This window comes from Tenrec ecaudatus, chromosome 18, assembly GCF_050624435.1.
Source record: "Tenrec ecaudatus isolate mTenEca1 chromosome 18, mTenEca1.hap1, whole genome shotgun sequence".
Classification (NCBI taxonomy): Eukaryota; Metazoa; Chordata; class Mammalia; order Afrosoricida; family Tenrecidae; genus Tenrec; species Tenrec ecaudatus.
This window is the reverse complement of record NC_134547.1, coordinates 32,982,412-33,004,449: the sequence shown is the minus strand read 5'-3', so window position 1 is coordinate 33,004,449 and position 22,038 is coordinate 32,982,412. Positions and strand designations below refer to the sequence as shown.

At 49.2% G+C, this 22,038-nt stretch overlaps 1 protein-coding gene across 2 annotated transcripts; it reads left to right on the top strand.

Moving 5' to 3' along the window:
• Window positions 1–203: 203 nt before the first annotated feature.
• Window positions 204–11,341, top strand: CCNE1 (cyclin E1). 2 transcript variants are annotated; one of them, XM_075536911.1, is made up of 12 exons: window positions 205–384; window positions 858–908; window positions 1,005–1,092; window positions 1,303–1,371; window positions 5,595–5,743; window positions 5,847–5,982; window positions 8,378–8,524; window positions 8,815–8,910; window positions 9,128–9,262; window positions 9,382–9,493; window positions 9,586–9,743; window positions 9,922–11,340. In XM_075536911.1, the coding sequence occupies exons 2-12, from the start codon at window positions 886–888 to the stop codon at window positions 10,042–10,044; spliced, it is 1,236 nt and encodes a 411-aa protein (XP_075393026.1). In that variant the 5' UTR covers window positions 205–384; window positions 858–885; the 3' UTR covers window positions 10,045–11,340. The 2 variants fall into 2 exon arrangements, with proteins under 2 accessions (XP_075393027.1, XP_075393026.1); XM_075536912.1 differs by lacking the exon at window positions 1,303–1,371 and having other exon boundaries at window positions 204–384; window positions 9,922–11,341.
• The last annotated feature ends 10,697 nt before the right edge of the window (window positions 11,342–22,038 follow it).

Below are 22,038 nucleotides of genomic sequence, written 5' to 3'. Positions count from 1 at the left end.
GAGGGTGCGGGAACGCCTTAGCTGGCGCGCGCCGCCGCGGAGGCTGTCCTGAGGGTGGCCGCTGGGCGGGCCCCAGTCGGCGCTAGCGGCCGCTGAGGGGCTGGGAGCCGGGGCGGGGCGGGGCGGGGCGGAGGGTGGCGGGAGGGCGCGAGGGCGGGCCGGGGGCCGGTTCCGCGCGCTGGGATTTTTAAATGTCCCGCTCGAAGCCGGGCGCAGGAGCAGCCGCCTCGGCATCCAGCGCGGTGTAGGGGGAGGCGCGGATCCCGCCACCGCCGCGCGCTCGCCCGCCGCCGCCGCCACCGCGTCCCGCCTCCCGGCTTCCCGTTCGCCTCCTGCCTCCAGCCTCGGCGCGTGCCCGCCTGTCCCCCAAGGAGACGGCTTCGGGTGAGGGCTCCGCTGGGGTGCCAGACTGGGACGACTAGCGAGGACTCCTGGAGCGTCGCGCCGCACCGGGCCGAACCGAACCGGGCCGGGCCGGGTCGCGCGTGGCGGAAGCTGGGTCTCCGCGTCCCTGGAGACGTCTACGTGGGGTCCCCCGGGGAGAGTGACTGGGAGACGGTGGGAGGGCGAGGTGCTGAGGGGGAGACTGAGGCAGCTCGGTATCCCAGGGAGGTGATGTGCTGGTGGGCGTCTCGGGGGTCGTCGAGGACCCGCTCAGCCCTGGTTCGAACCCGGGATCGTGGGCTGTTGGCGGCGCCGCGGGTGACAGGCCACCCCGGGCCCATCGGCCATTTTCCAGGCCGGCCCGGGAGGCTCCCGCCGCCCTCGTCCGCGCGGGAGGGGGAGGGGTGTCGGGGCGGGCGGGCCTGGCCCCTCTTACGTCCCCCACCCTCACCTCACCTCCTCGTGCCCCCCAGGCCTCCGGTCGAGTCCGCACCCAGCGCCATGCCGACAGAGAGTAGCGAAAAGTGAGTGGCCGGCTGCTGGGTGGGGGAGGGCAGCGGTGGGGGAGGGGGCAGAATTTGGGGGAAAACTTACTACTCGGGGGCCACCCGGGTTTGCAGGGATGCGAAGGACCTGGACACCATGAAAGAGGAAAGCAGCAGCGATTTCTCTGTGCGCTCCAGGAAAAGGAAGGCGAATGTGGCCGTTGTGAGTACAAAGGGGACAGGTGGGGGAGGATCGACCCCCTTACCTGGTACCAGACTAGCCTTTGCCCACAAACTTGGCCAACGGGGAGTAGCTGGGGTACCTTGGACCAAAATGGTGTTTTTAAAGTAATCGACTTTTCTCTTTCTCTGTCTCTATTTTGTCTCTGGGTTGTTTTATGTGTTTCGCGGTGTGTGTGGGTGTTTGTGTTAGTTTTTGCAAGATCCAGATGAAGAACTTGCCCAAATTGAGAAGACTGTGAGAAGCCAGTGTGGCAGTCAGGTAATACTCTAGGCTGGCGGGGCCTCCCTGGGGGCCTCCCACTCTTTACTGTTCCCTGGGAGTTAGACTTTCTTGCTTCCTGCCTAAGGTTTTCTCTAACATACAGTCCACACAGCTGAGCACTGTGCCTGCCAGGCGGGGTGGGGGTGGGGGGGAACCTTGGAAGGCCTTGTGCTCCTGATTGGCCCCCTCTGGGGCTACGGAGATGTGCTGTCTGGAAGAACCGGAACAGACATCAAGTCCTTTAGTCTTTTCCTCTGACTCAGGAGCCTTGGGCACCCCCAACGAACTGGAAGCCCGGCAGTGCAGACCCCACCCGAAGGTGCCCAGGAAGAAAGGCCGAAGGGACCTGGTTCTAAAGCGTCCCAGCCTTAATCCTATGGAGTAGTTCTACCCTGCCACACATGGGGGCGCCATGAGTCAAAATCTCTGACTGCCCTGTCCCCCCCCCTCCCACAGCTCCCCCATTTACTCACTAAGAAACTGAGGCCCAGTTAGAAGAAAGGAACCTGGGGTTATTTGCCAGCAAGGGGCAGTCAGGCCTGTAGCCTTGCCTGCAAAGACTTGGGAAGGAGGGGATGATTCTGGACAGAGCTTTTTTGGGTGACTTTGGGGATGGGTGTTTGCTTGAGAGTGTCAGCAATGACTGAGGCTGTTTTTGTCTTAGAGCTAAGGGACTTTTTTCTTATACCCCACCCCAACTCCCCTACTTAGGTCAGGTTTGGAACCTTCTCTCTTTTTCTGGCCCAAGAACTTTCCTTGCAGCCCAACCAGCAGTTAATGTACTGTGATGCGGAATCATCTAGCCTCGGTGTTAATCGAACATTCTGTGTACCAATGTGTGTATGTCTCAACACATTTTTCATTGACGAGTCCATTCTCTATTGAGTGGTTTCTGTCAAATTTCCCACATACAGGCCTGCTATCATTGTAATATCAGAAGCTCCTTGCCGAAAAAGCTTGCACTATCTCTCTCCCTCCAGAAATGGCTGAGACTATAGTTCTGGCTCAAGTAGGGGAAGCAGACTTATCTCCGAACCGGCTGGTCAGGTCTAACATTATCACAGATAAAAGCTGAGCAGGAGTCGTTTTCCAGCTGGAGTCCCAGCTGGGTTGAGGCAGTGGGCATAGCCATGGCAGCCAGGTCTCAAGAAGAGTGAAGGGCTTCAGAGCTGATAGGCTGGCCACATGGTCTGCAGTCGTAGTTGCCACTGCCCTTAAGACTATGGTGTTAAGCATTTCTGAGGAGGACTCACTGAGCGCTGAACACGATTTCATTCTGAGTAGGAGAAATACTCCACTTTACGAAAGGCAGCGGGTAGCATCCTGAGTATTTTTTTCTTTTTATGCCTCTAAAGATAAAAACAAATTAGTCAAGCAAATTGATTTTGCAAGTGTTGTAAGACATCCTCACTTGTGGAACTCAAAAGTGTTTTATTTTCCTAGCTGTGTTTCACATTGAGAGGAAATTTTCAGTCTGAGAAAGCATCCATGTGGACTTCTTTTGAGTACTGCCTGATCTCCAGGATAGCCTGAGCATTTTTTCAGGTGACAGCGGCAGGATTCTGCCCCACAACTGTCGAGAGTTGATAGCTGCGATATGTGAATAACTATTCTTTCCCACTAACAGGCATTTACATGGTTGTCCAGAGCCTAATGAGAACACATTTCCTGTGTGTGTGGAGTAGATAGCTTGAAATGTACTCATCTGTTATGGAACAATGTCTTTGTTATTTCTCTGTACATTCACGAAACTAGAATTTGGGGACACAACAGAACCTTTTAAACTATAATTTTATAGACTTTTCTTAGGAGTGCTCTTAATAGGAGGTCTTGGCTATAGTACAACATACTATCGACATAGCCCCCGTACAGCCACCTCAGTTGTTCAGTGTTACTACTTCCTCAAGGTCACACAGGCCTTCCTCAGTGAAAAAAGTGCCTGCCTTGTAAAGTCCAAGGAGCCTTGGTGACACAAATAGTGACACATGCAGCTGTTTGCTGAGCGGTGATGGCTTAAACCCACACAGTAGCTCTGTGGAAGAGAGACCTGGCGACTTGTTCCCCCAAAAGATCACAGCCATGAAAGCCTCCTGGAGCAGTTCTACTCTAGCCCATACAGGTGTTGGGAGTGAAAATCCACTTGACCGCGCCCAATGATATCTAACATCCATCAAGCATACATGCCCATGTTGCTTAATTTTTTGCATCTGACCTGAGTTTTGGAGCAGAATCTGGGACTCATTAATTCTCAGATAATTTACTTTGTTTTTCTAGCCTTACTTGTGGCATAAGGGATCAGGGAGCGCTAGGAAGGGTCAAAGTTTATCTCCTGCTTTCCCATTCTTTCCTGAACTCAGCCCAGTCTTCCTTTCCATTGAAATTCAGTATCCACTTAAGTTAAAGACTTGAGCTTTATTATTGTGCTTCATTTTAGCCAGACCAGCCTGGGGAACCATTTGCCTACTTGTTCATCTACTTGGTCTGTGAACTGCAAGTTGGAAGCTGTTACCGGTTTATCTCCAAAGGCCGCCTGTCAGCTGTGACATCTGGTATAGAGGGTGGCACCCAGCTTCTGCCTTCAAAACTAGGATTCATTCCCAAATGGCGAGCAACGTGAATTTAGGGTAGTTGGATGCAATTGAGTTCAGGAAACACTGCCAGCACATGATACTATACTGGAAAGAGGAGGGTGCCCTGTGTTACTCGCAGATGTTGGCAGGGGCTGGGGTGGATGGATGGATGCATGCCCACTCTGGGACTTGAGTGGAGAAGAGCCTTCCCTTACTTTGCTTTTCTCAGTAGCCCGAAGGGTCTCAGTGTGTTGGCCAACCCCATACCTCCTCTTCCAGGGAGCACTGAAGTCCCTTATCTGCAGTCACTGTTAATAGCCTTTTTGTAGAGAGGGGGAAAAGGCAAGACTTAGACTTCCATGGGCTTCCATTGCTGTCAGAATCGCTGACAGCTGCATCTTCAAAACAGCCATTGTTTTAGACTTCAAAAGCAACCATAGACTGCTTTTTAAAGTATGGACTTCCAGAGTATGCTTTAAAAAAAAATACTCCAAAGGGTGACATGGCCCTAGTCTTTCCAAGTTTTGAAGATTGGATAAGATTAATTATTTGAAAAGAAAAGCATCTTGGCTTGGTTTTCAGGCACGGCTCATAGATTTCACTGAGGCCCAGTCTTTGCCTTGGGCTCTAGCATGAGTTAATACATCTTTCACTCATCCATTGCAATCCCCTCAGTGGACCACACTATTCCCACATCTCCCTGTGTTAACCTGTTTTCTTTCCTCTTCCTCCCCTCACGCTCTGGACTTTTGTCCTTGGGTAAATGTTGCCCTTTTGATCTCCACTGGTTGACTCTTCTAGCACAGGAGTGAGTTCATTTCTAGCCTAGTCGGGGGACGAAAAACCATAGTTTTGGGGGCTCCATTAGTTTCTAAGCTGCCAGTAAGCCTGGCCCCATGATTTTGAGCTTTGTTCCACATTTTTTTCCACTCGAACCTAGGACCTAATATGATCCCTTTCAAAATGGTAACTGGGTGCTGTCGAGCCCTTCTGGTCTCAGTCATGGAAACTGATGCGTGGCCTCTTGTCCTTCTGGGAAACTTGGGAGGATTGCTATGCATCAGAATCAACTCAATGGCAGTAAGGTTGAGCCTGGTCATGTAAATGGTTAAATGAATCCACTACCAGCTGATACGCTAGTGGTTCAAACCTATTTTCATCATAGTTCAAGTAGTTGTAAAGGTTCTCTTTTCCAGACCATTGTAAGTATTGATCATTACTCTCTGCTAATTAACTTACTTTAAAATGTATCCAATGGGGTGCAAAATGTTAAGAATTTATGAGCCAGTGTGTCTTTAGCAGCCAGAGGCCTTTCAGAAAAAAAAATCACATCCTGGAAAACCCTGCAGAGCACAGTTCCACTCAATAGCAGCTAACAACGATCTCACGTATCTTTAAGCACCTCCAGAGGTCTTAAGTACCTCATCGGAGGGTAGTAATGTGAGCGTTTTTATTGTGCAGGCTCCTAAACTGATTAAATACAGTCATTACTGTGGCTTTTATTTAGCCCGACCATCTCCTGTATTTTGGCCTAGAGATTATTCTCCATTGTGAAGTTATTTTGCAAAATACTGCCTGATCTACATATCAGTGAATGTAAGAAAAACTGGTATACATCAGGAACAAAACGGGTTTTTTTTTCTTTTATAGCCTTTGGATAGTACCACACAAGTCTGTGAAAACCCCTGCTCTCTGATCCCCACGCCTGATAAAGAGGAGGGTGAGCTGGCATACCCCAATCCTCCCCCTGAGCCTCGGGGTTTCATGCCATCCAGGGCCTCACCACTGCCAGTACTGAAGTAAGTGCTTTTGCTGTCTGCATGGCTCCCAGGTGTCACCTTAGTTTGCTCATTGTCCTTGTTCGTGCAGATGCTTTTTGACACTTGTGTGTCTGTTCCACAGCTGGGCAAACCGAGAGGAGGTGTGGAAAATCATGCTAAACAAAGAAAGTACGTACTTGAGGGACATGCACTTTATGCAACGGCATCCTCTTCTGCAGCCTAAAATGCGAGCAATTCTTCTGGATTGGCTAATGGAGGTGAGTTAGGTTGAGTTGTATTGGCTCTTTCTAGAATCTTCTGCACTCTTATCTCTGGTTGTGTTGACATAGTCTGTTTTTGAAGCCGTATGGTATGTTGCAGTGATCTAACTTTTGCTCCCATACTTATAAGAATTTTTAAATCTTTTAATCCCTAGATAATTTTGTTGTGGGGTGCATTCTTTGAGTTAATCTTTTCAGAGTTTAAATACTTTTCCCCGTGTATTAGAAATGTTGATAGTTCATCTTTGCTAATTAAATCACTTTTAAATATAGCCATTGCAAGAAAAAAGTAGCCACTTGTTAGTTGTGTGAACAAGTGTGTCTTTAGCAGCCAAAAACTTTACATTGTTCCTTTTATTCCTTGAGGTCTATTCTCCTTCCTCCCATCGAACTGTATCCTAACCACATGAGGGTAAGCTAACAGTATTGCTATTGGGATTCCAGTTCAGACATGTCCGAGTTTATTCCAAAGAAAACAGTTTTACATGTCTTTGAGGTCAGTGGATGGCTGCAGGCAAGTTCTCTCAGTAATGTGCTTATCTTAGTCTTGTAAGGGTGCCTTAAAAAAAAAAAAAAAAGCTAATCCAAACAGGCTTCCAAGGGGAACTGATGGGCCATTTAAATTCTAGACAGAGAGGTCAGCTCTGAAGGTTGAGTCCCCCAGGAAGCCCAGACTGATAGAGCCAAACTGTCAAATGGGGCAGGGGTGGGGGGGCGGAGTTGTGTATAGACCTAGAGGGATGCTGTGTTGAGAAGCTCTTAACGTCTTGTTTTTAAATTTTTGTTTAATAAAAGTTTCCATGATTCTGTGGCAGCATTCTTTTGATAGGTACCCTGGTGCTTTGCTCACGTTTTATTACTGCTTACCATCTTCAGAACTTCCATGGATTCTTGAAGCACTTGATGTAACACATTTTAACCTCTCGGGCTCCGAGTCAATCTTTTAAAAAAGTTGTTAGAAGTGTTTCATTGAGAATTTGATGAAGGTTTATAAACCAGGTGATAGTTTCCATTCCGGAATTCATACACACTCTAGTTCAATTGTTCTATTACAATCCCTCAGTGTACCATCACTTACCCGACTTCCTTCCTACTAGTGGTAAGTGGTTGGCGATTCTTAAGTGAAGGGGAGTGCAGTTCCAGCCCTGCAGGGTAATGGCCGCCTTGGTTGCTTATTGTTATAAGTCCTGTTCCACATCTTTCTCCCCCTCTAGCTGGGCCCCCATCCATTCTTAGAAAAAGAATGTACATAATGGAGCGATGCCACTCTACTCTGAAGGGATGCTTTGTAATCTTAATTTTTTTTTTCTAAAAGGCAATTTTTAAAGTCAAAGAAGACCATTGAGAGGTTAAAAAAATGGCTATCTTGATACGTTTAGTGGGACAAATTTGGAGCCCTCCGTCCACAGGCAGGCTTGTGTAAGGAGCCCATCTGAGAAAAGACAGAAGGGCAGGTGGTCTAGGTCCCTGAGGCTGTGCCTTTGAGAAAGAAGCTCTAGTTTTGCTTTGAGTCAGATAGTAACTGTATTACTTTATAAAAGCTAAGGCTAAATAGCCTTTGGCTTAATCTATACGTTAGTAACAAACTGGTAATTGATGGAATTTTCTTATTGTGTCTTGTTTCCCCAGCCTTTATGGTACTTAATGACTCCAGTGAGTACATTCATTTAAGGTGCCCTTTTCCGTTATGCCAGTGTTGAGGTAGAGCAGTGGTTCTCAACCTGTGGGTAGCAACCCCTTGGGGGGGTCCAATGACCCTTTCACAGGGGTAGCCCAAGACACTGTTTCCGATGGTCTTAGGAACCAAGCTACTGCTCCTCTGTCTCTAGGAGGGTCCACCCACATGCAGAAATGCCCACATATGGGGTCACCACACATGAGGAACGGTATTCAAGGGTTGCGGCACACGGAAGGTTGAGAACCACTGGTGTAGAGCGGTTGTTAGAGGCAGGTATTTGGTGAAGAAGTTCTATTTCATGATAGGCACTTCGTCCTGAGTTCTCACGGTGAAATAGGCAAGGCAGCTAACTTTATTGCCCTAACTTTATCATCTGAGATCTGAGTTTAGTGGGCTTCCCCAAAGTTAGAACCTGGGTGTTTGGGTCTTTTTACTGTTATTTTAAACAATTCTTGCCTGTTGTGACATGTTACAGTCTTATGCTCCAGGTTTAAATTGTAGTCAAATTGCCCAGTTGTCAGGAAATGCACTACTTCTTTCCTTGATTCATAATGAAACTTGTAATGAGGGATGCCATTCTTTGAGAGAATTAATACTTTTTCCATGAAAATGCCACCTGTGACTGTATCTTCTTTCTCTACCTACCCTATTAACATTTGTTTTTACTATTTAGACCTAAATCAGGCCAACATTGTACTTCTTTCCTTTTTTAAGGTGTGTGAAGTGTATAAACTTCACAGGGAGACATTTTACTTGGCACAAGATTTCTTTGATCGGTATATGGCAACACAAGAAGATGTTGTAAAGACACTGCTGCAGCTTATTGGGATCTCAACCTTATTTATTGCTGCCAAACTTGAGGTGAGTCACTATTTGTAGTCTACATCCTAGCTTTTTCTAATGAGAGCCCTTTTTAAAGTTGCTGCCTGCAAAAACAGCCAACAATTCACAGAAGAGTAGGAGCATGTGCATGAGATGCTAATGTTAGTGTGGTTACTCCAAGCGAAATAATGAACCTTGAACAGTTGAAAGGGGGTATTATGTAGACCCTGGACTGCATGCTGTGGATGTGTGCATTTGGGCCGATAGGTGGTGTGTGGACATCCGTGCACCCTCTGTGTGTGTAAGTTAGAACGATTGTTTCCTCTTAGGAAATCTATCCTCCAAAGCTGCACCAGTTTGCTTACGTTACTGATGGGGCTTGTTCCGGAGATGACATTCTTCGTATGGAACTGAACATTATGAAGGTAGGCTACAAGTTGATTTTTGGAGTCCTTTCTAAATATTAACATTTTTCCACATTCACGGAGAAGGGGGTCTGGGTAGGTGTTCTGTGGTTGGCCACTTGCAGCACGTAACCTGGCTGTGGTTTGAGCTCTGCGAGGACTGCAGTCTCCCAAGGGAAGCAGCAATGTCTCCGTTCCCCTGTACTCAACCCCCTGGCTCTTCTCTGTTTTCCTTTAGGCCCTAAACTGGCATCTAAGCCCCCTGACAGTTGTGTCCTGGCTGAATGTATACATGCAAGTTGCATACCTGAATGACTTTTATGAAGTGCTGTTGCCGCAGTACCCCCAGCAGATCTTCGTACAGATTGCCGAGGTGAACAATCTGCTCACTGCCCCCGTGGACCCTGGCCTGCAACTGGCCCATAGCTCCAGCAGGGATGCAGCTGGGTTGGCGGCTTCATTGTTTGATTGTTTGTCTGTTTTCCCTGGTAGCTCTTAGATCTCTGTGTCCTGGATGTTGGGTGCTTAGAATTTTCGTACGGTATACTTGCTGCTTCTGCCTTGTATCACTTCTCATCGACTGAATTGGTGCAGAAAGTTTCAGGTATGTTGGCTTTCCAATGAGCTCATGAAGTGCATGAACCTACAAACCACTTGCCACCCTCAGACTGAGTCTAAAAGCCCTTTATCTTTCAGGGTACCAATGGTGTGAGATTGAGAGGTGTGCTAAGTGGATGGTGCCATTTGCTATGGTCATAAGGGAGACGGGAAGTTCAAAACTCAAGTTCTTCAGGGGCGTTCCTACTGAAGACGCCCACAACATACAGACCCACTTAAACAGCTTGGAGTTGCTGGTCAGTCCTATTGCTTGCTTCTGCCCCACTTCCTCACACTGCCGACACAGCCCTCCACTGTCCTGGTGCCTTCATAAAACCTGGGTGTTTTTAATTTCTTGAAAGATCACGGTGAAGTGAAGCCCCAAGGGTACATTCTTCTCATTTTCACATTTCTCTTTTTTATTCTTATCAACAGGAAAAAACCCAAGCAAAGAAAGCTATATTGTCTGAACAAAACAGGATTTCTCCTCTCCCCAGTGGGGTCCTCACCCCCCCGCAGAGCAGTAAGAAGCAGAGCAGTGAGCAGGACACCATGTGAGCCCAGCAGCCTCACCAAAGACAGTGTGCGGAAGTGCCTGCCCAGAACCCTCAGCAGCCTGCTGCAGCAGAGGCGCGTGCTTAACCTCTCCAGATATTTAAGTGGACGAGCGTCCCTCTTCCTCGGCCGGAGTCTTTCTGTAAATGACATCGGACAGGGAGAAGTGTATTTTATTGAATGCTTAAGATTTAAAAAAAATAAATAAATGGGTCAAGTACACCAACCACCTCCAAAACACCAATGAATGCTCCCGATGCTGCTACGGAGGGTGCTACTTGACTTGATTGTCCACACGGATAACAAAGGCCTGCCATGGAGGAGCACCGCTGGCCTCCCCTGAAGCTGTTCCGGGCAGCGCGGGAGCAGGTGGCTGTGCGCATTGTCATCCAATGCCCACAGCCAGCCGCTCGGGGCGCCCTACACATGATCAGTTAACAATTTGCAATGCCTTCATGAACTATCCAAGTGCTGCTATGTCTATCCGTTTTTAATCAAGGTGTGATGTGCTATGAGTACTAACTGAAATTAGAAGTCACCTTTCACTATGACTCTTAGCAAGCTCTCCTTTTTGACTTTGAAGCTCAAATCTTTTGAACCAATGCTTTTAAAAGAAATCTTTAAAATGACCTTCCTGTGCACTTCTGCCTGCCTCCTTCCTGAGGGCCTGGGAGCGAGGCTTTTCCATAGCATTTTCTCTGCTGGTGGCTACCCCAAGAAGGGAAAGGCTGCTGGCTGGCCACAGCAGTGGTGGTGGTGAAGTCATCTGAGGGACTCGTAGGTCTCTTCCACGAACTGCTGAAAAGCCACAATAAACTTTTACTTAGTGTTATTTAATGCTTTTCCTCTTTTTCCAAATATTAATGAATTGTTTGGAGAACTTATTAACAAAGTAGCCTAAAACTATACTAAGAAAACAAAGGAAAATCCAACAGTTCAGGACCTGAGACCTGTTTGCTCCCTGGCTGTGGCTGGAGTTTCCATGTGCCTTGCTCTATAGGAGAGGCTGCGCCCCCTGTGAGACCCAATGTATGTAGCCCAGACTGTACCTCACTGAGCACCCTCCAAATGGTATCTTGTCATATCCATGTGTTTCACTTTTTAAAAATGATTGTTGTCTGTGGATATAAATAAGAACAAATGAGCAAATATGTGCTGCGATCTTTTAATTTGGCATTTTATAAAAATCTGTCCTTAAAAAGTCTTTTAAGATCTGTACTGTATTTATATAAAGTTGGAGAGAGACCCTATTTTCCCTGGAACATTGTGATGTTTAAAGTTCCTGCAAGTTTTAATACATTTGCTAATAAATGCATTATATATCTCAAATAATGTGATTGAGTTCACTGATAGAGCTCAGCTCGTTGTTTCCTCATCTCAGGCGGAGAAGCTCTACCTTTGAAAAGCAGTGTTGGTTTCCTTTCAGTGTCGTTTGGGGAGAAGTTTCCAGAGCAAGTTGGTTTTCCATTCAACAACCCGTACATGTTTTGCTTGCTGACACTGGTGGGATCGCCATCAATGTGGCGGGACTCCTTTCACTCCTTCCCCAGCTTTCTTTGATATTTCGCCCCTGTTTCCTGCCCCAGGAGCTCTGCTCTTGGGCAAAAACTACCGTTTAGTTCCATGCAGTTGATTGCACTGAGAACATTGCTCTCAGGGGTAGTTATTCACTTTATAGGCCTGTCCATCGCTTGGCTGAAAGTTCGTCCCTGGAGATGGATTCTGTTCCAGGCCTGAAGCATGTCTTAAGGGCTACAGGCTCTGAAGGTTCCACCCATTATTTGAATAGTAAGCCTGGGCTAGTTTGTGTTTTGCTTCTCTAAAAATGATTTTCAGCTTTGACCTGTTGTGATCCCGATTAAAGCAGTCTAGTAGCAGTAGGGCACCACCTAGTTCCACTGATCTCAGGTAGTCAAGGCTTGGTTTGGGTGGCCATTAGCCCTTTAGACTGTTTCCTCATTGTTGCTCCAGAAGCATTTAGTTGCTTCTTAGATGGCAGCTTGCAAGCTTTTAAGACCCCCGGTGTTAGTAAGCAAAGAGTGATCTAGAGCATTGTCTATTGACATAGATGCCCCCTAATACTGTGGTCCTAAGTCCCTAAGTTCAGGGAGTCATTTCCTATAGGTGTATGGTTATAGCTGAATAGTTTAAGAAAGCTTCCCCCTGTACTATAATATATTTACAATACATAAAAATACATAAGATATTCCCTGCCAAAAATATGGGTGTACACCCATTCACCTCCTCCATCTGACTTACATTGTCTTCCAGTGTAAGTACTTGTACATGTTTATTCCTGCACACAGCAGTGGTTTTCCAAGTCTGAAAGCCTGACAACGGTGAAGTAACCTGTTTGAAAGCATGTTCCAGGTAAGTCGTTTAAGCAGACCATTGTATTGTGAAGAATGTTACTGAATATGTCAAAAAGGCTTTACATTCCTATTGTTGGGAGCACTACATTTCTGGAAATCAGAATTTTAAAAAATGGTGGTGTTTACCCCAGGTCATTGGTGCTAAAAAAGTCTAGTCCATGATAAATGAAATTCATAGTAATAGTCCCTATCAAAAACCCTAAGAGCCCTTTGCTAGGAATCAACATGCTAATTTTGGGTCCTCGCTGGTTGGCTTCATAGACCCTTTTGCTGGGCTCTCTGTTCTGCAGTTCAGCTAGCTGGATCAGCTCGAGGTCAACCTGGCCGCACAGGTGCTCTGATGTGCACAGCCTCTGCGGGGAGAAACAGAATGGGAGCTGCTAAGAGGGCCCGCGTCTAACTTCCTGTTTCAGACACTGAGAACCTGACTTCCACAGAGCACTCTATCCACCAACCCTGAACTGACTGGGCTGCGGTGGAACCTAACACATCAGGCCCCAACCCACAGGGGGCACTCACTAGGCTTCTTGAGAGTTGCTAGTTCTCCATGCCCTGTACCTGAAACAAACAAAAAAACACCAACGCCAGTCCTTAGGGGAGGGATGTGGCATTGGTCCTTCGTGTGTGGGCAGTTTCTAGGAGCTGTCACCCATGAGGAGTTCTGGATGGGCGGCCCTTCCACATGGCGTGGACATAAGTGACGGGGAGCAGTGCTTGGACTCCCATTTCTGAGAGCAGGAGGGGCATGGAGCCCAGGAAGATGTGAAGGGCAGCGTGGCAGTGTGGGGTGCATGCCTGTCCTCGAACAGACACAAACTGGACTGAGTTTGTTCAGGCAAAACTAGGCTCTTGCTCAGAGCAGGGGTGGAAGGAGAACTCAGACGAATCACGTCTAGTCAGCTTTACCCAACCTAGTGCATTTTCCTTCTACATGCTCAATATTTTGAAATTCAAATCACATTTATACCTTGGACATTGTTAGAAGACTATTTTTATCCCTGCTGTAATCATCTAATTTGCTGATTACAGGTCTCAAATTGCCACAGAGAACTCAATTTTTGAAAGAATTGTCCCGGTTGATCAAATATGTTATTCAAGCAACGCAGTCATTTGTTCCACAAGGTTACCTGCCAGGCAAAGTTAACCAGGAGTAATAGCATTAGAAGCCTATACTTAAAATCAAGCATTAGCTAATCTGCCCGTGACAATAGAGACTTAAATATAATTTGCTGCAGATACTTCAGTTCCTGCGCCGACAATTGCATTTTGTATTCAATGAGCATAGATTTTTCTTTACCTCTTCTCATTTCCAAATTTAACTCCAGAGGACACTAATGTGTTCCATTGACACACTTATTGGGTGCTGTTTCCTGGGAGCCCCAGGCGGAGGGCAATGGGGTCTGTTATTGACTTAAACCATCTCCCCCTTTAAACCATGTTCCTGATCAATGCCAGGTCCACTAATAGCTGCTTCCTTTAGAACCCACCAAATCAAGTGACTCCAGGTGTGGTCACTTGGGAGGCAGGTAAACCACCAAGCACCATGAGGTCCAAACGCAAACCAAATCCGACACCACTGGGCTGATTTCCACTCGTGGTGGCCCCATGGATTCGAGAGGGGACCTGCTCCCCAGGCTTTCCGTGCCTGAAATCTTCATGGAAGCAGATGTCTTCTTTCAGTGGTTAGAACCTCCCACCTTTTGGTTGGGCCACCCAAGGACTCAAGGTTAAGGGTCCGAACAGGTAGTCTCTGGAAGCAGTGAGGTGAAGCAGTGAGCTTTCCCAGCATTCAGTGCTCACCAATGAGGTGGAGGAAGGAGGCAGGGGAGGCAGGAGAGGTGACAGAACACATCACCAGGAGCTTTTGCACGCTGTCAACCTGAGGATGGGTGTGTCCCCACAGCAGGAAGCTGGTGTTTGGGAAGGGACGGTCATACGCAAAGAGCCCTGCCATGAAGGCAGAATGTGAGGAGCAGGTTGGAGCTCTGCCCTTGCCCATCAGGTGAAATTGGGACAGTACACATGTACAGTACCTGGCAGACGAGAAGGAAAGCGAGGGGGGCATCAGGAACAATAAGCTGGATCACAGGCTCCGAGTCAGGCCCAAGGGACTGTCTCCTGAGGTCACCAGGGTGATTTTTGCCCATGAATTCTCCCTGGGCAAGCCCACTGCTCTGAGGGCTTCAGTGCCACCAGCCGTCCCAGGCTCATCTCCAAATCACACCCTCAAGCTCCCAGTCGGGCTTCAGACGGAAGGTCTTCCTGCTCGGCAGGGTCTCTGCCTGGGCAATCTCTCCACTCAACAAGCGCTTTACCATCTTCTAAGGAAATTCTGATTTGACCTATTGTCAACACGCAATAAACAAGTGAAAATGACTCAATTCACAGACCATTAGGGAGATGCAAAATGAAACGAGGCAGAGCATACCCGTCAGATTGACAAGAATGAAAACGCACAGAGAATCCTACAACAGATAGTCACACACACACCAATTAGATTTGCCAAGGTTGTTTCACAGCGTATACAAAAACAGAAATGCTTTAGTGTGGATAAGAGTTGGAAGCCAGTTCTCCCCTCCCCCCCCTCACCTCTCCCTCGCTTCTTCGTCCTCAGAGGAAGCCCTCACCTGAGGTGGGTGAGTCCAATCCCCACAGTTACTTCTAGACCTTTATCGCTTACGCTGAGATCCACAAGCAATCGATGACATGACTTTGGATGTTTACAATATTGACATACATGGATCCAAACCTGACCTTTCACAATACCACATGCTATTTTCCTTCAACATTATGTCCAGAGTTATCCATGTGGATCCATGTATGATAGAGTCCACTCATTAACCATTGGAGAGTGGTCCTTTGTGTGACTACATCTTGATTTATTTCTTAATTCCCTCCAATCCTGGTCCACAAGTTGTTTCTCAATGTTGTCACCATTACAATAATCGTTATCTTGTGCACACATGTGCCCTGGGCATGAATTTCTAGAGCTGTAGAACCACTGTGTCAAAGAGCACCTGCCTTTCTGCAACTTTCCTAGGCATGGTCAGCTACCTGCCACAATGTGCCAATTTATCCTGCTCCCCACACCTATGCCAGCACTTAGGATTGCTAGACTTTTCTTCCCATGAAAATGGCTCCACCATAACTCTCTTAGGTCTCCTCTGTTATGAAAGTAACACTTGTCTGTTAAACTAAAGTAGAACATTACAAACATGCACCATGTAGGACGTGAACTCTCCATGGACGGCCACTCTTAGCAGGTTGGGTGTTAAGGCAACGTAATGTATATTGTTCCAGAGGCTTCCTGCACACACGGCTACCATATCAATAATGAAAATGTGCTGTTTTCCCCCACAGGCTTCTTTGGCTCCATGGTATCCCCTAGAGCAGTTTTAAACGCACAAGCAAACTCACTTCCCTTTTGTTTAGATTCTTCGGTGACTGCCTGCCAACTGTTTACATTGTCTAGTGGAGGGTCTAGTACATAAGAGCTCGCTAAATATTTGCTTAGGGAACGAATGAGTAGATAAATTGATTTTTACATAGATAGCCGCTTCCTTTACATTTCTAACTTTGCATGCTCAGGATTAACACATGCCATCGGCTCCCAAAGGATCCCTGGTGGCACAGTGAGTTAAGCGTGGGGCTGCTGAACAAATGTCAGTGGCTTGAAGCCCCCAGTTGCGCCAGGGGAGAAACGGGGGAGTGTGCTTCCAGACAGTCTCGGAAATGCTAGGGAGCAGTTTGACTTTGTCCTGTGGGCTCCGTAGGAGTCGGAACAGACTCGATGGCAGTGGCAGGTGCTCTGTTACTTGCAAGAGACCAACATTCAGATGGCAGTGCCGAGTATTGGCACAAATGAACTAGTCCCTGTCTCACTCCCAACACCAGTCCTTTCCGAGCACAGGAACCACAGGCCACCACCTCCAACACCTCATCAAAGCGACAGACAGAAACTGATCTAGCCCGCTTGCCGGGAGGCAGGCTGCAGTGAACAATTCCCAAGGTGCATGCCTGTCTTAAAAGAAAAATAGGTGGGAGGGTGGGAAAGGAGGAAAAAAACCAGGAGCTGATACCAAGGGCCCAAGTAGAAAGAAAATGGCTTGAAAAGGATGATGGCAACATACGTACAAATGTACTTGACACAGTGGATGTATGGATTGTTTTAAGAGCTGTAAGGGTCCTCAATAAAATAAAAGAAAAAAATCACAGTGAATATATTCCAGCCATCACAAGCCAACATCATCTAAAATGTCCCGTGTCACTCTTACTAAGCAACTAACCCACTGTTCTCTCTTAAGGACAGGTCATGAGCATTCAATCTGCATAAAGTGATGACTGAGTCTGAAGGGTCTCTGTCCTCCATCCCTGCCAGGGGCGGTGGGACACCCCCAGGCAGTCACAGCTAACTCCGAAGTTCCTTCCCTCAAGCATAGGTCACGCAGTCTGCAGAATACGAGATCCTTCCCTTCTCTGTTGAAGTAGCCACTGCTGGCTACTTTCCTGTATGCATTGCCCATCACCTTGGAAAAGAAGAATCTTTCTTGTACCTGTAACTCAATCAAAGGGAGCAATTTAAGACCAAGAAGGTGGCATTTTTGAGACCCGAGATCCTAGTTCTCCCTGAGCCAGTACAAGGTGTCTCTGTAACCCCAGGTGTGCTCTTTCCCTGCCAGGCTCCATCCCCCCTGGCTTGGAGGCTCCCAGTTGCTGGGTGAGTCAGTTATGACTCTCAAAGTCAGCACGGCCTAAGCTCAACACTTACCCGTCTGGCCAGGGTTCTGGTCGGAGCTATGGGTCAGGGCCTGCCATGGGTCAGGGCCTGCGCCCAGCTTCTCAGGACAGAGTTCCTTTCCGTGACTCCTCAGATACAGACTTCCAGGCGGCAAGGGAAGGCTAGGGTGGGGTGTTTGCAGCATTAGTTGTACTCAGGGACCTCCCCAGCTCGCTTTCATGCAAAAGAGGTTTCAGTCCCCTAGGTGTCAGGGTGGAAAGGGTGCTGAGCAGGCCGGAAGTCAGGCTGGCAGACCTGTGGGCTGGGCACCTGCCAGGGGCAGAGGTCCCACCTCTGCAAGGTCCTGGTGGCCCACCAGGCTCAGCTTCCCCTTGGCCTCAGCTCAGAGACAAGATCCCAGGGGAAACTTTTGAGCCCAGAGAGGGCACTTCTTGGTCTGAAAGGAGCAGGTGTGAATCTGAGGCTGCTGAACAGAGCCTTTTCCAGCAGATGGTTCCCAAGGCAGGAGGCCCCTGGAGGTGAGTCTTCTGTGCTGGGCCTCAACCCTGGGCTGGCTTAGGGAAACTGCCCCGTCCTGCCTGTGACACGGACATGGAAGCACCTGCAGGCAGACCCCTGGAGTGATTTTCTGCATTGCTGCTCTTCACCACGACCAGTCCAGGGCGGGTGACCAGGTCAGCTCATCTGCCTTCAGAGATGATGCTCACATCAGTAAGGAATTCCCAAGAAGCACCAAAGGCAGGCAGGTGGGTTTTCTTCACTATTATTTCTTTTATCCTCCTGACAATGGCATGCCTGAAATCTAGAGTGTGCCCCACGGATGCTAACGATTTCATCCCCTTCTTTCTGTTCCAAAAGGGAGACACACAGGTCTGTCTGCCCACATAGTCAGCTCCATCATGAACCTGCAGCCCAGGGCATGCTGGGAACCCTTCCCAGGGTCCCTGCTCTTTGCTATTTGTGAGCCCACTTTTTCTGCATTACAGCATCGTCACTTCTGTTGGGCAGGGCGTGCATGCTGTGTCCCTGCCCTGTCCCTCCACCTTGCCGCTGGGCAGTAAGTAAGCTCTCCACTTTCCGACGATGCTCGATGGTGGATGACAGGGGGGGTGTAGTCAGTGTGTGAGGGTTAAGGACTCCCATGGTGCACCTCAAATCAGATTCTTCCCCAAGGCTTTTGTTGTTGTTTTGGAAAAGAAAAAAAGGTAATACACTAGATAAGCATCCATGAGAGACTAAAACATTGTGACTTTTGGTACTCGTTTGATATATTGTTATTAGTTCATTTATATAAAACCCATTAGAATGGTGTTTTAATAAGTAGCCTCAGCACTGTGGTTTTCTGGGTGTATTCTAATATAAACCATGCATAATATAATATAAAAAAATCATATATTTTTTAAAACCTGTAGGTCATGGAGTGCTGTCTCCCCACACACTATGTCTCTTGTCATTAATTCCATTTTCTGGGGTTGGTAGACCGGTCTGTGTCTGGGGCACAGTGAGGATGAGAGGCCCACTTCTGCCATCACCCTTACACCCCAGGAAAGGCATTGAAGAGCTTCCACTCAGCTTCTTCATTGCCACAAACTCAAACACTGATACTCAACTCCTCCCTTACCTTTTCCGTTACCACCCTGCTGCAGGCAGCTGCCCTTGGGCCCAGGAGTGCAGACCACCATGTCCAACGTCTCTTGTCGCACACTGAAATGGGAAAGCGTGTGGCCCCAGCACCCTTATCAGTGTGGATGTGCAGCGTTGCGTACACTGCTGCCAGCTGTGAAATAAAGACTGCTGCCGACATCTCCCCGGAACCCTGAGGAGAGAGCTTTCAGAATGGGGCCTGGCTGGCCCTTCCTGTTCCTCAGCTCAGCGATGGCACCACCTTACCTAAATGCCTCTGGCTCAAGGGAAGATTTGATACCTGCCACTCAGATGGAGCAGTGGCAGGATTTCCATGAAGGTGGCCTGCAGTTGAGGTGAGAGACTTGGCCTGAGGCTGGGTATGTAACTGCATGTGGCTTTTTTTACTTAAGCAATGTTTTCTGAGGGGCAGCTAGGTGCTTGGCTATGAAGGGAAAGGTTGGCAGTTCAAAACCACCCACAGGCACCAGATGGTTTGCTTCTGAAAGGTTAGTCTGGAAAATTCCACACACACTGCACACGTGGTTCACCACAAACCAGAAGCAGCTCATCAGCATTGTTTTGGGGGACAGGGAGCAACAGTGCATGGGCCAGTGCCTGCCATGCCCCCTTCCTGGCACGGCCAGCCTGCTCCCCCTCTTCTGACTCCACTTCTCCTCTGGCCAGGCAGTGGTCTGGGCTTGTCATGGAGCCTGTGGTAGGCTGATCAGAGCCGTTGCGGAGGAGGCTGGCAGTTCTCTCGGGGAGACCCTGGTATACCCCCACTCCAGACAGCTGCTGGACCCCAGCCCACACTGCTGTTATAAAAATATCACCCCAGCTCCTTGAGAAGTGCTCAGCCTGACAGCCGGTGAAGCCTGCATCTGAATGTCAGATACGGATTCCAGTTTTCACCAATCTCAAACCTGCACAGATGGCCCCTCACACCAAAAAGTAAAAATAACAAAGCTTGTCATTCCAAGCCTCTCTTTTTCTCTGGGCAGATGTGCTGGCTGCTCGACTGAAGGCACACAGTCTGAGCCCAGCAGCCACCTCTCCTCCTGTGCATTCACACGCTCCGCACCCCTTCTGGCGTGCTGGCGGGCTGCAGCGTAGCAGCTCTGCCTGGGTTCCTGCAGAGGTCTGCACTGTCTGGGTGCCCCAGTGGGGCAGAGGATCCAGAGGGTAGCCAGAGGGAAAGCCTACCAATTCCTCCCACCTGGGACTGCCCACAAGGCCACCCATGAGTTAACTCAGTGGGGTTGAGAGGGGCTGGTGCCAGGCATCAGGTGAGGTGGTCAGTCACCAGTGGGGGCTGTTGTGCCAAGGGCATGTCAAGAGCAGGTGGCGGGGTGGGTGAGACCAAGAGCGGGAGGCTCCCCAAACCCAAACTGGCTCCCAGTGGTCCATGTATTCTCTCCACCATGTTTGCTGAGCGCCCCAATGCCAGCTCTGTATTAGGGATTCAGCATCAGACAGATGCTCCTCTTCCTCCCAGAGAGTCAAGGTCAGCTATGGGGCTGAGTGACCCTAGACTAGATGGCTAGGAGGCCTGGGGAGCAGGTGCCCTGTGCCTCAGCTAAAGACACTATGAGAGATGCTGGTGGGCCAGGTCTACCGCTGCTGAGAATGCGACCAGGAATCCGAAAGTCTCAGCCTCCTCATCTGGTCCCCGCAACGTCAGTACTCGCCCCATCAGTTAAACAAGGTAAAGGCTCTCAGTTGTAAGTGTAACAATTTTAACTAGCAGGAGAAAAAGGGAATGTATAGACTCATATGCCTAAGTGCTGATGGCATACTTGGTTAAGTGCTGAGTTGCAAACCTCAAGGTTGGGAGTTCAAACCCACTAGCCATGCTGCTGGAGATGAGGCTTTTTGCTCCTTTAAAGATTTATAGCCTCAGAAGACCCATATGTGCTCAACAGCCAAAAAAGCCTTGATGATGGTTATGTGACCACTGTCATATCTGGAGGAAAAAAAATAGACTAGGGGTCCTGACCTCAGAAGTCTCGGTATGGGTTTCTCGCAAAGAAGATGCCTCTGCCGGCCCCCACTACCACCCCCTTGCTCTAAGGGTGTCCGCCTGCCACCATGCAGGCCTCAGTGGTCCTGATGTATCCCTTCCGAAACTGAACAGAACACATTTCAGTTCCGAACAGAACACATTTCAGTAAAGGGCGTTTCAGGGGCTACTAGGGAGAGCCTGTTTAGAGGATCCTGCATGGACACTTCCACAGAGCAAGCCTTGGGAAGTGCTCCAGTGGGAGGTGGGGCTTTGGTTCAGATGGTGGGGAAGTGCAGTTCCCAGCAAACTCAACTATTCCACTGGAGCAGCCAGCCAGGCAGGGGCCCCCAGGGCCCTGCGCTTAAGGCTTCCTTCCTGAGGAGGCTCAATTCGCCCACAACCCCACAGGCAAGCACATCGCTGGCCCCGCCCCCACAGAGGAGGAAACCATGATGGTGGGGGGGGGGCGTTCAGCAACGTGCCCAGGTCCCACAGGGGTGCGCGTTTCGGCGCCCCAGACTACACTAAAGAGACACCTATTCATGTCTTCTATTGGATTACGACTCATAGCGACCCCACGCGACCGGGAAGAATTGCCCCATAGGGTTTGTTTAGCTGTAATCTTTGGGGAGCAGCGTGCCAAGTTTTTTCTCCTGAGGGCAACTTTTGGTTGGCAGTCGAGCGTTTCGCCATTGTGTTTAGTCCTTAGCGCACCCACATGAACCCCTTAAGCCACGGGCTGGGGTCAGGGCCAGCGGATCGGCTTTCCGGACTTAAAGTCCGGAATCGCCCTGCCACGTTGGCCTGGGAAGGGTGTGCATTCCTCCCTGGGAATCGGGAAACTCAGCTCGCCCCTCCTCTGGCTCCTCCGCGCTCCTGACCCCCATCGGGGCCTCCCCAGGCCTTGCCAGGCCGGCTGAGAGCTGCACTGGGCAGGGATCCAGGCCACGGTGGACGCCTGCGCCGCCCTTCCTGGTCACGAGGTTCAAGCAGAGGAAGAGGAGGAGGAAGAGGGGAGGAGCAGGAAGAGAGAGAGCGGAAGGAAGTGGACAGGGGGCGACCTGGGTAGAGGTCGGCTCCCGGAAGGGGGGCGCCAGTGCCCTCCGAGCCACCGGTTGCTGGGGCGTTGGCGACCACTCCGTCCCCGGGAAGAGACATCGAGCACTGTGGGCAGGGGTCCCTTAAGAGGGGTCGTCCGGTGGGGGCGAGTTGCATACTAGCCACACCCTGGCGAAAGCAATCACGTTGACGCCTCTGAG